At 46.6% G+C, this 12,821-nt stretch overlaps 1 protein-coding gene across 1 annotated transcript in view; it reads left to right on the top strand.

Annotated features, from left to right (window-relative positions):
* Positions 1–2,787, top strand: part of Sidt1 (SID1 transmembrane family member 1) — an 89,873-nt gene extending 87,086 nt beyond the window's left edge. The window contains exon 26 of the mRNA XM_013351839.2: positions 831–2,787. Coding sequence (XP_013207293.1) covers positions 831–893 — 63 coding nt within the window. The 3' untranslated portion in view covers positions 894–2,787. The remainder of the gene's footprint in view (positions 1–830) is intronic.
* Positions 2,788–12,821: the final 10,034 nt, after the last annotated feature.

Below are 12,821 nucleotides of genomic sequence, written 5' to 3'. Positions count from 1 at the left end.
AAAAAAAAAAAAAAAAAGATTGGGTTCCTAGAGAAGCTCAAGAAGCCACCTAGCCAGCATGTTCCTAACCTAGGGTTGCTGGGATTTGCTTGTGCCCTTCCCAGAACCCATTAGTAGTTATGCTAATGTAATATGGCCATCCTCTGCATCCTTCAGTCTTTTATTTTTTAATTTCCTAATTTAAAAAATTAGGTGTCTGTCATCCTCACAGAGGCCAACCATGCAATCACAAGAGTGAAGCAGGGCTTCCCTCTAGTGGCCATAGTGGAAAGTACACCCAATCTCTGTGGCATGGGATGACAGATTGGGGCTAGCGATTGCATGTGGAGAGGGAATTAGGGCAAAGTAGGAATGGTTCTTATACAGAAACCCTCAATACTTCATCTCCAATGAATTTTATATGTCACCTTCTAAGTAATGACTACCAGGCCACCTTATACAAATACTTTTCCATCCTCCACCCCAAGCTCTGATACTCACACATAGTCTGTGAAATACACTGCATCCTACCTCATGTGCTTTCTTCCTGTTTAAGAACCTTTCCCTAATGTGAGCTCTAGGGCAGAGGATGGATGCCGTTTTCATCCTCAGCTGTGTCTCTAGTGTCAAGCACAGCACATAAGAACCCTCTTCACAAGTATTTCAAGAAATTTACGCATGAGCTGTAATTTAGTAATAAGTCCCAGCTAAAAGCAAGGCCTTGTGGATCACTGGCAAAAATATATGAACAAGTGAGGGGGCATGCCATTTCCAGTCTGTGGACGGCAGGAAGTGGGAACTTGGTGTGGCCAGGACTTACTCCCTTCCCATCTCCAACCCTCTCACTTCAGGTGTTGCTGACCCTGGATGACGACCTGGATGTGGTTCGCAGAGACCAGATCCCTGTCTTCTGAGCCTCCAGCATCACAGGGGGGAGAAGGCCCGATTCACTTTGGTGCTGTTTCGTGGGAAATATGTCCACAGCAGCATGTCCACTGCCAGACACTCCACTGGGCTCTGGGGAGTCAACTGTGTCTGCATTCATACAGGAAGGCTAGAACTTGGGGTGAGCTGCACCCCGAGAAGAATGGGAGAACGGAAGACCAGCTGTGCGCAGAAGCAAAGCCAGGAGGCTCAGGAATCTCTGTTTGCAATTTAGAGTTCAGTGTGGACAAGCTGCGTCAGGCCAGCTTGCTGCCTTGGCCCCTTCTATCCTCACCGATTGGGCGGAAGACTAGCTACTTGTACCTTCCACCTAGAGTCTTTGGTGTGGCCACTGCCACCCCTGTAAAACACCTACTGCTCTAGAAACCTAAAGCACCGTCTCAACCCCCCCCCCACAGGAGCCTCCGAGGCTGTGATTCCTCAGATAAGGTGCAGAAGTGGGACCAAGTCCCCACCCAACTGAGACAGACCTTCTGGTAACTCAAGTATTCAGAAAGAATGCTAAACAACCCCCCAGGTTCTTGGCACTACTGGAAATGCTCAGGATGGGACTTTGCCATGAGCACTTCCGAGGTCTGGGCCCAAGGTCTGGGGAATCACCAATTTCCAAGTGTCTTTGTCTTACCACTGGAGGGTGACCAGGCACACTGGTGCGGCCTTCTCAGAAGGGCCCTCTTTCTCCGTAGACTTCTACCAGTTCTGAGATGGATAAGGAAGGGACGGAACTACAGCAGAAGAAGCGAGAGCAGTGACAGACTGTGCCAACTGCCTGCTCTCCTCAGCTTAAGGACTCTGGATCCTGGAGCAAATTCAACAAAGCAACAGGGCTTGGTGGTCCTCTCATAACACAGCTCAACCGGTGCCCGTATGCCCTTTGCAGGGAAATAAGTGTTCCCAGCAATGTTACCCTGGACTCCTCCACCCTTGAGCCTCTCGCCTGTGACTTACGTAGATGTCACTCAGGATGGACACATGCTCCCCTCCCCGACTTGGGTTGCAGAGATCAGAGCTGATCCAGTCACCTAACACTGCATCTCTCTAAGATGTAGAAAGGCTCAGCACTCTAGTTCCCGTCTCTCACACAGCCTGGCAAGCCTCGTGAGAAGCCCCATTTGACCAGGCTTCCTGGTCGCCTGGAGAGTGGTGTCATCAGAAAACAGGCACACCTGCCTATTGCTTGTGAAACTGAAGTCTCTCCTTACCTGTGTGTTCTTGGTCACTTATTAAGGAAGCGGATCAGGCATTCCTCTTTTTAAAGGTTGTTATTCTTTATCTCAGCTATCTGCATACTGTTCAAACATATGCTTTGAAAGTTCGAATGGCAAGGTTTTCTTGATTTTAAAAAGGAAAAGATAATTTCCATGAATAATTTTGTGCGTTTTGTCTTTCTTCCCCAAACGGTCTCATGTCTGCAATTGGTTTTCTGTTATTCTTCATTACTTCGGAACTTACTGGTTTCTCTGGGTCCTATGAAGACTGTCGGTTAGATGGACATCCTAGTCAAACATCTTTACAGAAGCAAGAACGCTGCAAACAAGTGTGCCTAAGGCCCTTAATCCCAGCCCAGGCAGGGGCAGGTGGCCATGTGACTCAAGGCCAACCTGGTCTGCAAAGTTGGGTGCCAGGCCAGCTAGTGTTATGGTGAGACCAGATCTCAAAACAAACAAACAAACAAAAGAAAGCAAATTCAAATCTGATTGCTTATGGCGGATTGTGGATTCTTTCAAAGCAATTCTCCCGGTATTGAATCTTAAATAAGCCAGTAAGGAAAACCCGTCCAAACAGCCCTGTGGTGTGAGTGAATAAATACAAAGCTACACTATCTGTTTTGGAAGCTTGTTTCGGGGGCAGAGAGTCAGTGAAAACAGGGCAGTAGGGCCCTGTGGAAGGGGAGGAGGGAGGGTGATTGCACAGCTGTGTTCTTGTGTTCTGTTGTGTCTTGTTGTACTATAATGTCATATGTCCTGGCCATTTCTATTCTTTGCAGCAGGACCAAAAAGCCCCAGACCAAGCCTGCTTTTGAAAATATTATTTCCACCAGGCGGTGGTGGCACACACCTTTAATCCCAGCACTCGGGAGGCAGAGGCAGGCAGAGCTCTGTGAGTTCGAGGCCAGTCTGGTCTTGGAAGTTAGTTGTGCTTCATCTGGAATGCCAGTGTGAGCGCTGGGGTAGAGGAGGGCCACTGGAGATGTCAGGACATCACTGGAATCTAAAACAACACTTATGCTAACTCTGCCACGTTCGTGTGCTTTGCTCCTTAAAAGCAAAGGCCAGGCTAACTCTGAGGGCCAAGTGAAGCTGACAGGTAACAGAGTGAAGGGCAGAGGCTCTTGGCTGAGAACGCTCACAAGTAAAGAGAGCTTCTCAGTTGGAGGGAAACCGAGATGCAACAGCCAGGGGAGCAAGACTGTGTCCATAAAATACGAGCTCTTCGCGCCTCTGACAAACAGCAAGACTGTGTCCATAAAATACGAGCTCTTCGCGCCTCTGACAAACAGCAAGACTGTGTCCATAAAATACGAGCTCTTCGCGCCTCTGACAAACAGCAAGACTGTGTCCATAAAATACGAGCTCTTCGCGCCTCTGACAAACACAGAGGAGGTAGCTGCACCTGTTCACGCAGGATGCCTGGAAGATTCGCCTGGTTTTATTTTAGCAGCAAGAGAAGCCAATGGAAAACTGGAGTCTATCTGGGGAAGGGACTTTCCATGACTCAAGGCAATCCCTGAGCCAGCAACTGGTGCTGAAAGCTATTGCAGCTGCTTCTCCGGTATCTCCGGTCGCCCTGCAGAATGTTCTGTGGGGTTGCAAAAGGCATGCGTCAGCGAATCAAATAATGCCCAGATGCTTCTCATTCTGAGTGACAGACACTGTCGGAAACTGTGGGGAAAGGCAGGAATGGTCTTGCAAGCGGCACCTTCATGGAAGCAGCGGTCAAGTGTGAGCGAGATCACAGAGGCAGACCTTTAGTCCGCCTGTGTCGGCCTGCTAGCTGGGTGACCGAGGTTAAGCTGCAGAAACTGTGACTGTCTTCATAGCGGCTCCGCAGTGTTACCCAAAGCTCACAAAGCGGTAAGGGCCCAGGAATGCTATCAGCAGGAGGCTGGTCCTCAGGGCCCATCTCCTAATACCCACAGGGCTATGGGACAATGGGCATAACTTTCATCTGTCCTGGTTCTCTTTCAGATCCTCCTTGGCAGCCACCAGACCTGTTTCCTGTTCTCATCTGCAGATGACCCTAGGATTGGGAAGCCTTTTGACCTTCAGAGGCAAAGCCCAGATTATCACCTCTCCAATCCCTAGGCTCCTCCTTGCTATCTCCTGCTGCATTTTTCCTCTTAATTCCAATTTAAAAATTTTAATGCTTCCAAAATTAGGACCTAGTAGAGAGTCTGGCTATAAAGAGTATCGGTCTTTATTACTGCCATCTGGGCCCTGGGTCTCAGAGGAAGGAAAGGTTCCATTTTTGTCCTTTGGAGTGGCTGTTACCACTGGAGTCTAGCGAATGTCAGGTGTAGTGTCCCCCACACTCCACCCATCAGCCAGGGCTCCCACTAGCGAGCAAGCTGGAGGCTCTGCCTGTGGGGAGGGAGCCTCAGCCTCTCAGGTACCCAAACAGGTCCTAGAAGGAAGGACAAGGGTCACGTGGCCACCATGACTCAGCTTCTGAAAGAAAGAAAGAGCACAGAGTAAAGACCATTTGCTCAGCCTGCAGTTGGCCAAGTGTAAACCGCCTTGGGTGGGTTACTCAGTCTAGGGGTTGTAACCTGCCTGGCAGTTCAGTAATTCCAGGGTCCCGGAGAGGCACTATCTGTAAGATATGGGCTGAGAGAGAGGAAGAAGGCCATGCTAGGTTTGTCAGAGCCTCCGTTTATTAGAGACAGGGTTACAGCTTATATAGGATAAGGAATTGGGGGGGGGAACACAGGGGCCTGCACTCCTGCCGTGTGGTTCACGTAGGCCAGGAAGTCACGAGTTGACATACCTAGTTCTCTAGATAGTTTGGAATGTGGGGCGGGTTCCACTAACCGATAGCTCTCTATTAACAGATAATTGGGTGTGGAGTAGGCTCGTCAATAAAACAATTCTCAATACAATTGGGAAGTGGGGTTCTCTGCAGACTCCCCAGGGCGATGGTTCCTGTAATAATTTTAGGAGGAAACGGCTCCTGACAGCCAAGCCCGGCCCGTGATGACTCCACCTGGCAGGGAGAACAAACATTTTTGCTTCCATTGTTTGGAGGAGGCAAGACATCCACCAGGGCTAAGCTTTAATGTCCCCTTGCTATGAAGTCACCATTGTCAACAAGGCTAAGTGCTTCTTTGGATCTTGGTCACTAACACATATGAGTCTGGGCAAACTTAACAAGCATCCCAGAGAAACTGGTTTGGCTGGGATTCAAAAGAGTCCTCGCTGGAATTCTCAGGGCACACTCACAGACCTGTGTAGTCTTTTTGACATGAAGGCTTCATGTTCAGACCGGAAGACAAAGAGGACGAGGAGATGGTTAATGTCCTCACCTTGACAGGCTCTGGAATAACTGGGGAGGCAGGCTTCTGGGCACACCTGCACAGGATTATCTACATTAGGTTAGACTCTGGGCATGTCTGGATTAATGAGCTAGGAAAGCCTACCTTAATAGTGTTCTGTCTGTCTGTATGCTTGCTGGCCAGAAGAGGGCACCAGATCTCATTTTGGATTGTTGTGAGCTATTATAATGGTTGCTGGGAATTGAACTCAGGGCCTCTGGAAGAGCAGTCAGTGCTCTTAACCTCTGAGCCATCTCTCTAGCCTCCACCACCCATTTCTTAGTATATCACATGAGGGAAAAAAGAGAAATTTGGTAGTCAGTTCCACATAATCCCGCTCTGGGCCACTTTAAGCTAAATCTTGACATCCTTGTGGATAAAATTCTCTGTCCTTTAAACAAAAGATTATCTGAAGTGATTCAACATATTTTATTTTCAGATAATGAAATGCTGCCACCAAAGAAAGATTCTGATTTGCATTTTGTGGTTTTTATTATACTGCTTGTGCAAACATCCACAGGACACCTGGTGCCAGGCAGGCCTCTTCCATGGAGAGGGTGGCTTCAAGCCTGTTTGCTCTGCCTCTAAAACCTGGGACAGTTGTGGAGGGATCTACTTTTTAGGGCATGCATTCCCCTTTATCTTCTTCCTACCGCTCCTCTATTCCCTTCACTCAATAGTTGGAAAATATTTGGACTGGGCAGTGGGAGGAGCCAGGGCATAGCAATGGGTACAAACATACAGACTTTTCTATCCTGTGTTCTATAATCCAAAAGAGAACATGGGTTAGAAACAAATTATTACAATGTGTTCGTTATAAGCAGGCAACAGTGCAAGAATAGAGTGGTCTAGCATGTCTTGGTCACTGTTCTCTCGCTGTGAGGAGACACCACGACCAAGGCATTTTTATAAGAGAAAGCATGTAATTGGGCTCACTTACAGTCTCAGAGGTTTAGTTCATTACATCATGGCAAGGAGTATGGCAGCATGCAGGCAGATGCTGGTGCAGTATCTAAGAGCTGTATTCTGATCCGCAGAGAGAGACAGAGACAGAAACACTCTGGGCCTTGCACGGTTTTTTTGGTTTTTCGAGACAGGCTGGTCTCGAACTCACAGAGATCCGCCTGCCTCTGCCTCCTGAGTGCTGGGATTAAAGGCGTGCGCCACCATCGCATGGGTTTGAAGCCTCAAAGTCCACCTCTAGTGACCTCTAGTGACACAGTTCCTCCAATAAGATCACACCTTCTAATCCTTTCAAATAGTGCCATTCCCTGATAACCAAGCATTCAAATATCTGAGTTTATGGGAACAATTCTTAATCAAACCACCATGGCATCCATGCAAAAGAGAAAATAAATCCAAATAATTTTCAACAATTTTTCAACCTAGAATGTAAAGCCCTTCTTGCTGGTACAACTTAGCATCTCTCTACAATCCATCCCAAGAAGGACTATTTGGTCGGCTAGTTCTCCATAAAGCCTCTTTGGGGGGTGCACGCTTTCTCCTTCCCCAGTTCTATCACAAATTATGAAAACAGTGCCTTGTGTTTAGCATCAAAGAGAAGAGGGTGTGTCAGGCATGGTGGTGTACATCTTTAATTCTAGCATATAGTAGGCAGAGGCACACAGATCTCTATGATTTTGAGGCTTGCCTAGTCTATACATCAAGTTCCAGGCTAACCAGGGTTACAAGTGAGACCCTGTGGTAGGGAGAGAGAGATTAAAAATGGGAATTTAAAGACATAAGCTTCACACTAAAATGGCTCCAAATATGCCTGAGAATTCCCGGTTGGCTTTTGAGTGTTGGGCTAATGTAAAAAGAGGGCGGATGGAATGCTATGGGAGGAAGATAAGAAATGCCACAGTGGGGGACAAACGGAAGCCCAGCTGAAGGCAGGTTCAAACAGCCACAGTTCTCTATGAGAAATGCCATTCTAGAGGATGAAGGGGAGCCCAGCTGAAGGCAGTTTCAAACAGCCACAGTTCTCTATGAGAAATGCCATTCTAGAGGATGAAGGGGAGCCCAGCTGAAGGCAGGTTCAAACAGCCACAGTTCTCTATGAGAAATGCCATTCTAGAGGATGAAGGGGAGCCCAGCTGAAGGCAGGTTCAAACAGCCACAGTTCTCTTGCTTTTCCTTTTTTCCCCCAAGGAAGACTCTTAGTATGTAGCTCAGGTTGGTCTATAGAGCTGCTGGTCTTCAACTCATGGTCCTTCTGGTCCCTAGTGCCGAGATGACAGGTATAACAACCAAGTACTGTTTCCTCATGGCCTAAAGGGGAGGTAAGATTTCAACCTCAAATATTCCTTAAAGCTAAAAATGTGAAAAGTGGCTTTGTATTAGTCAGAACTGCCTAAAGGAACAAAATGGATAGAACACACACACACACACACACACACACACACACACACACACTTTCTATCTCTCAAGACAGAAAGGCCACATGTCTAGTAGTTGTTCAGTCCATGAGACTGGATGTCTCTGCAGTCCAAACCCGGTGAGACTGGATGTCTCTGCGGTCCAAACCCGGTGCTGGAGTCCTGGAGTATCCCTAGAGAGCTGATGGTCGTCAGCCTACACTGGAATCCCAAAATGTAGGTTCTAACACCAGTGAAGGAATGCTTCAGGAACAGCATAGATGACCTTGCCAGTGAGAGTGAGGGCAAGCAAAGTCTCCCTTCTATGTCCTGCTATGTGGGTGCCACCAGAAGGTGTAGCCTAGAATTAATTGGGTCTTCTGACCTCTCTAGCATGGTCAACTGCTTGGGTTTATAGTTTTCCCATATGTGGTCAAGTTGACAACCTTAGCCATCACAGTAAGCAAGCAGAGACGGGACGTGGAGGGAAACACAATTTCAGGGTAACAAAAACAAAGGGGTAACCTACAAGGGAAGAAAACTGTGTAACTTCCCCAGCAGCAGTGTACAGGAGTGTCGGTGGCCACTAATGGACAGAGCCTGTAGAATGTTGTTTAGCTGTATACATGCTAGGGAATAGTGGCTGGACCAAAGGAAGAAGAACAAAGTATTGATGCAGAGGCTTTTACCTGTTTGTTAGGTAGATTTAAAAAAAAAATTATTTATTTATTTATTATGTATACAGTGTTCTTCCTGCATGTATACCTGCACACCACAAGAGGGCACCAGCTCTCATTCTAGATGGTTGTGAGCCAGCATGTGGTTGCTGGAAATTGAACCCAGGCCCTCTGGAAGAACAGTCTGTGCTCTTCACCTCTGAGCCATCTCTCCAGTCTGTTAGGTAGATTTTTAAAAATTAATTAATTAATGTGCATTGGTGTTTTGCCTGCATGTATGTTTGTGTGAGGGTGTTGGATGCCCTGGAACTGGAGTTGCAGACAGTTGTGAGCTGCTGTGTGGGTACTGGGAATTGAACCCTGGTCCTCTGGAAGAGCAGCCCGTGCTCTTAACTGCTGAGTCATCTCTTCAGTCCCAATTTGTTAGGCAGACTAAAGGGGGGGGGGCAGACTCTCAGGTTCCTCTGAGCCAAGGGTACAGAGAACTGCAGCTACTACAGGATGCATTTTAAAATATCACGTGTACGTGGTGGTCCCAAGAGGCCAAAGGCCAGTTTTGGGACTTGTTTTTAGTTTGAGATTATCGTGCTTCTAACTCAAACAAAGGTCCCACCTAGTTGTCAATCAGAGTTCTTCTCTCTCAAAGCTACTGTAAACAGGTGTGGCTAGTTGCCAGACCCTGTGCTCCTGAAATAGGGAAGTAGTTGGTTCCTACCTAAAACAAAAGTCTAAGGAACCAACTACGTTCTTGTTCCCTTTATGGAAATAACTTGGGATTCTACCCAGGGAGTGGTTAGCCTACAGAGTGGTCTAGGGCGTGTGTCAAGGTCAAGGGCCTGAGTGCTGAACGTACCCCTTGACTTTCAATTTGCATGTTAATGCAGTCCTTTTGTTCTACTCCTACCTTTTGAAATCAGGGGTGTATTAAGCTCTTGGAAATTAAACGCAAACGAACATTCAGTACTCACTGAAATTCCCTCCCGATACTATCCTATGTGTTTCTGCATTTTGTTATTTTTGTTCCTGTCTTGGTATTGCTTACTGTACTTCTAGATTCCCGCTCCTCCACTCTGGAAGAAAGGTAATCTTGTCGGGGATGGCCCCTGACACCTGTAGGGTCTAGCAACGTAGCTCAGTTGTTGGACTGCTTGCCTAGCATGCATGGAGCCTTGGGTTTGAGTTCGTTGCGGCACAAACTGGGCATGGTGCTGTAAACGATAATCCTAGCACTCAGGAGGCTGAAGGCCAGAGGATCAGAAACTCAAAGTTGAGGTGTTACAGATTAAGCACTGTGGTAGGGCACTTGCAAACTAATCACTAGAATTGGGGTTCAGTCCTTAGCACTAGTAGAAAAAGGTTCGAGGTCATCCTCAGACAGCAAGTTTTTTTTTTAATTTTATTTTTTTTAATTTATTTATTTATTGAGGATTTCTGCCTCCTCCCTGCCACCGCCTCCCATTTCCCTCCCCCTCCCCCGATCAAGTCCCTCTCCCTCATCAGCTTGAAGAGCCATCAGGGTTCCCTGACCTGTGGGAAGTCCAAGGACCGCCCACCTCCATCCAGGTTTAGTAAGTTGAGCATCCAAACTGCCCAGGCCCCCCCAAAGCCAGCACGTGCAGTAGGATCAAAAACCCATTGCCATTGTTCTTGAGTTCTCAGTAGTCCTCATTGTCCGCTATGTTCAGCAAGTCCGGTTTTATCCCATGCTTTTTCAGATTCTGGCCTTGGTGAATTCCCGAAAGAACATCCCCATTGTCTCAGAGTGTGGGTGTACCCCTCGCGGTCCTGAGTTCCTTGCTCGTGCTCCCCCTCCTTCTGCTCTTGATTTGGACCTTGAGATTTCTGTCCAGTGCTCCAATTTGGGTCTCTGTCTCTGTCTCCTTTCATCACCTGATGAAGTTTTAGGCCACTCCACGTTACATAAGAACCTCTCTCAAAATAATGAAAAACTAAATACCATATATGGATTAACAGACAAGCTGACATCCACTGGGTTCTCCCAGCCTGGAATGTCATGTTCAGAAGAAAACATCTGTCTCTTCAAACAAACAGGTGATGACAACCAATACGAGATGCTTTGAACTGACGTCAAGTATTTCATAAGAAAAATGAAAAAAAAGCCCATGTTCAGTGCCAGCAGAGAGCAAAGACTTAGAGACAGGGACATCTGGGGTGGGGAGCATTTTACTTCATCATCAAATAAAGGAAAGCAGTGCCTCCTAGACTTGGACACCGCCAGGTTCTCTCCCACTACAAACACGAGGCTGGAGTCACTCCAGCACTGCAGGACTTAACTGCTGCCAACGGGAGCCCCAGCTCCTGACTCCATCCCGGATGTGCCCCCCGAATGGCAGAATCGATGATTCAAATAGCGCCCATCCATCAGACACCCTGCCAACAGTGGATCAGATCCTGAAACCTCCCCATTCCCCACACGGAGAAACTGATGCTGAGAGAAACCACTAGGGAAGGAGCGCCGCTGCAGAAACCTGAATTTCCAGTCTGTAAAGCGTGACTCGGGTCAGACCAGAGTAGGCACAAGTGTACCACAGGAAGATCCAGCCATTCTCTGGGTGTATTTCCACACATGCAAGACACACAGTCTGGAATAAACACAACTACCGAACAGCTGAGCTTATTAACAGAAAGCAACCACAATTCTGAAAACCCAGGGATATGTGGCTATTACAGAAACCTCACTTACAATGAACCTGCAAGGTCACTGGAGAGCCAGGCAATGAAACTAAAGTTTTGGAAATTTTTGGCTAAATTGGAAAAGCAGAACTCGCACTCGGGAGGCAGAGGCAGGCGGATCTTTGTGAGTTCGAGACCAGCCTGGTCTACAAGAGCTAGTTCCAGGACAGGCTCCAAAACCACAGAGAAACCCTGTCTCGAAAAAAAAAAAAAAAAAAAAAAAAAGCAGAACTCATGTGAGGATGACTGCATCCATTCCAGAACCTATAGAGTTCAGAATTAAAGTCTTTTTCTTTAAAATATAAGTTCAGTGACTATACTTGGCAAAGAACTGTAGATTCAAAAGCTCTCATGTTAAATTAAAATTCACATGCTTTAAAGTTTCAGGTTACCACTGGAAGCCTGCTGGTTCAAACGTAAAATTGAAAATGGAGAGAGCCGAAACCCTGTTTCGGAAAAAACTAAAAACTAAAAAAAAAAAAAAGAAAGAAAATGGAGAGAGCCGGGCCTTTAATCCCAGACTCGGAAGGCAGTAGCAGGTGGATCTCTGTAAATTTGAGACCAACCTGGTCTATAAGAGCTAGTTCCAGGACAGGCTCCAAAGCTACAGAGAAACCCTGCCTTGAAAAACAAAAACAACAAAACGAAAAAAAAAAAGAAAGAAAATGGAGAGAGCCGGGCCTTTAATCCCAGACTCGGAAGGCAGTAGCAGGTGGATCTCTGTAAATTTGAGACCAACCTGGTCTATAAGAGCTAGTTCCAGGACAGGCTCCAAAGCTACAGAGAAACCCTGCCTTGAAAAACAAAAACAACAAAACGAAAAAAAAAAAGAAAGAAAATAGAAAGCAAAGGAATGTAGTGACTTTTCTAACTTAAAAGAAAAAAGGGCTGGGTGGTGGTGGTGGTTCATGCCAAGTATCTGCTGCCCAAATGCAAGCGAACACATTACCTTGGAAGTAATTTTTCTTCGTATGATGCCAAAAAGTTGCTCTTTTCTAAGTATTATTTGTTCTGAATTGGGAATTGATCATTTATACCCCATCTGAAAAAATACATTGATCTGTAGATAATCAAACCCAGGGTCTTGTGCCACACACATAAGCCCTTATCACTGAGCTATGCTTCAGCCTTAAATGTCATATAATTTTAGCCAGATGTAATGGTACATACTTGTGATAGCAGCAGCTCGAAGAATAAGCAGGAGGCTAGTTGCTTCTGGGCCAGTGAGGGCTATGTATAAAACAAAAGCAAAACAATCAATATAAAGCTTATGTAAGTTTATACTCTGAAGGAGCTAAGTACAGAGAGACATTTCATTACATGGGCTGCCAAGCTAAACCAGAATGGATATAAGGGTATTACGATTTCAAAATTTGGGTCTAAGGATATGATACTTTGGAGAGGGTCTTCTTTTGTTTTCACAGAGGATCAGACCCTATGGATTGTATCTATCCCGATATGGTATGATAGACCACGACCTCCTGAAAAGTTCCTGTGAACAACCTCAAAAAATTACTTCTCTCAACTGACAACTGAGATGACCCTGGCACACAGGTTATACCATGAAAGACCTAATTAACGATGCCCCCATTCAGCAGGAAGCAGTTTGGAGAGAAAAAACTGCGCCCATGTTCCCAA

This window comes from Microtus ochrogaster, chromosome 2, assembly GCF_000317375.1.
Source record: "Microtus ochrogaster isolate Prairie Vole_2 chromosome 2, MicOch1.0, whole genome shotgun sequence".
Taxonomy (NCBI): domain Eukaryota; kingdom Metazoa; phylum Chordata; class Mammalia; order Rodentia; family Cricetidae; genus Microtus; species Microtus ochrogaster.
This window is presented reverse-complemented; position numbering and strand designations above follow the sequence as displayed.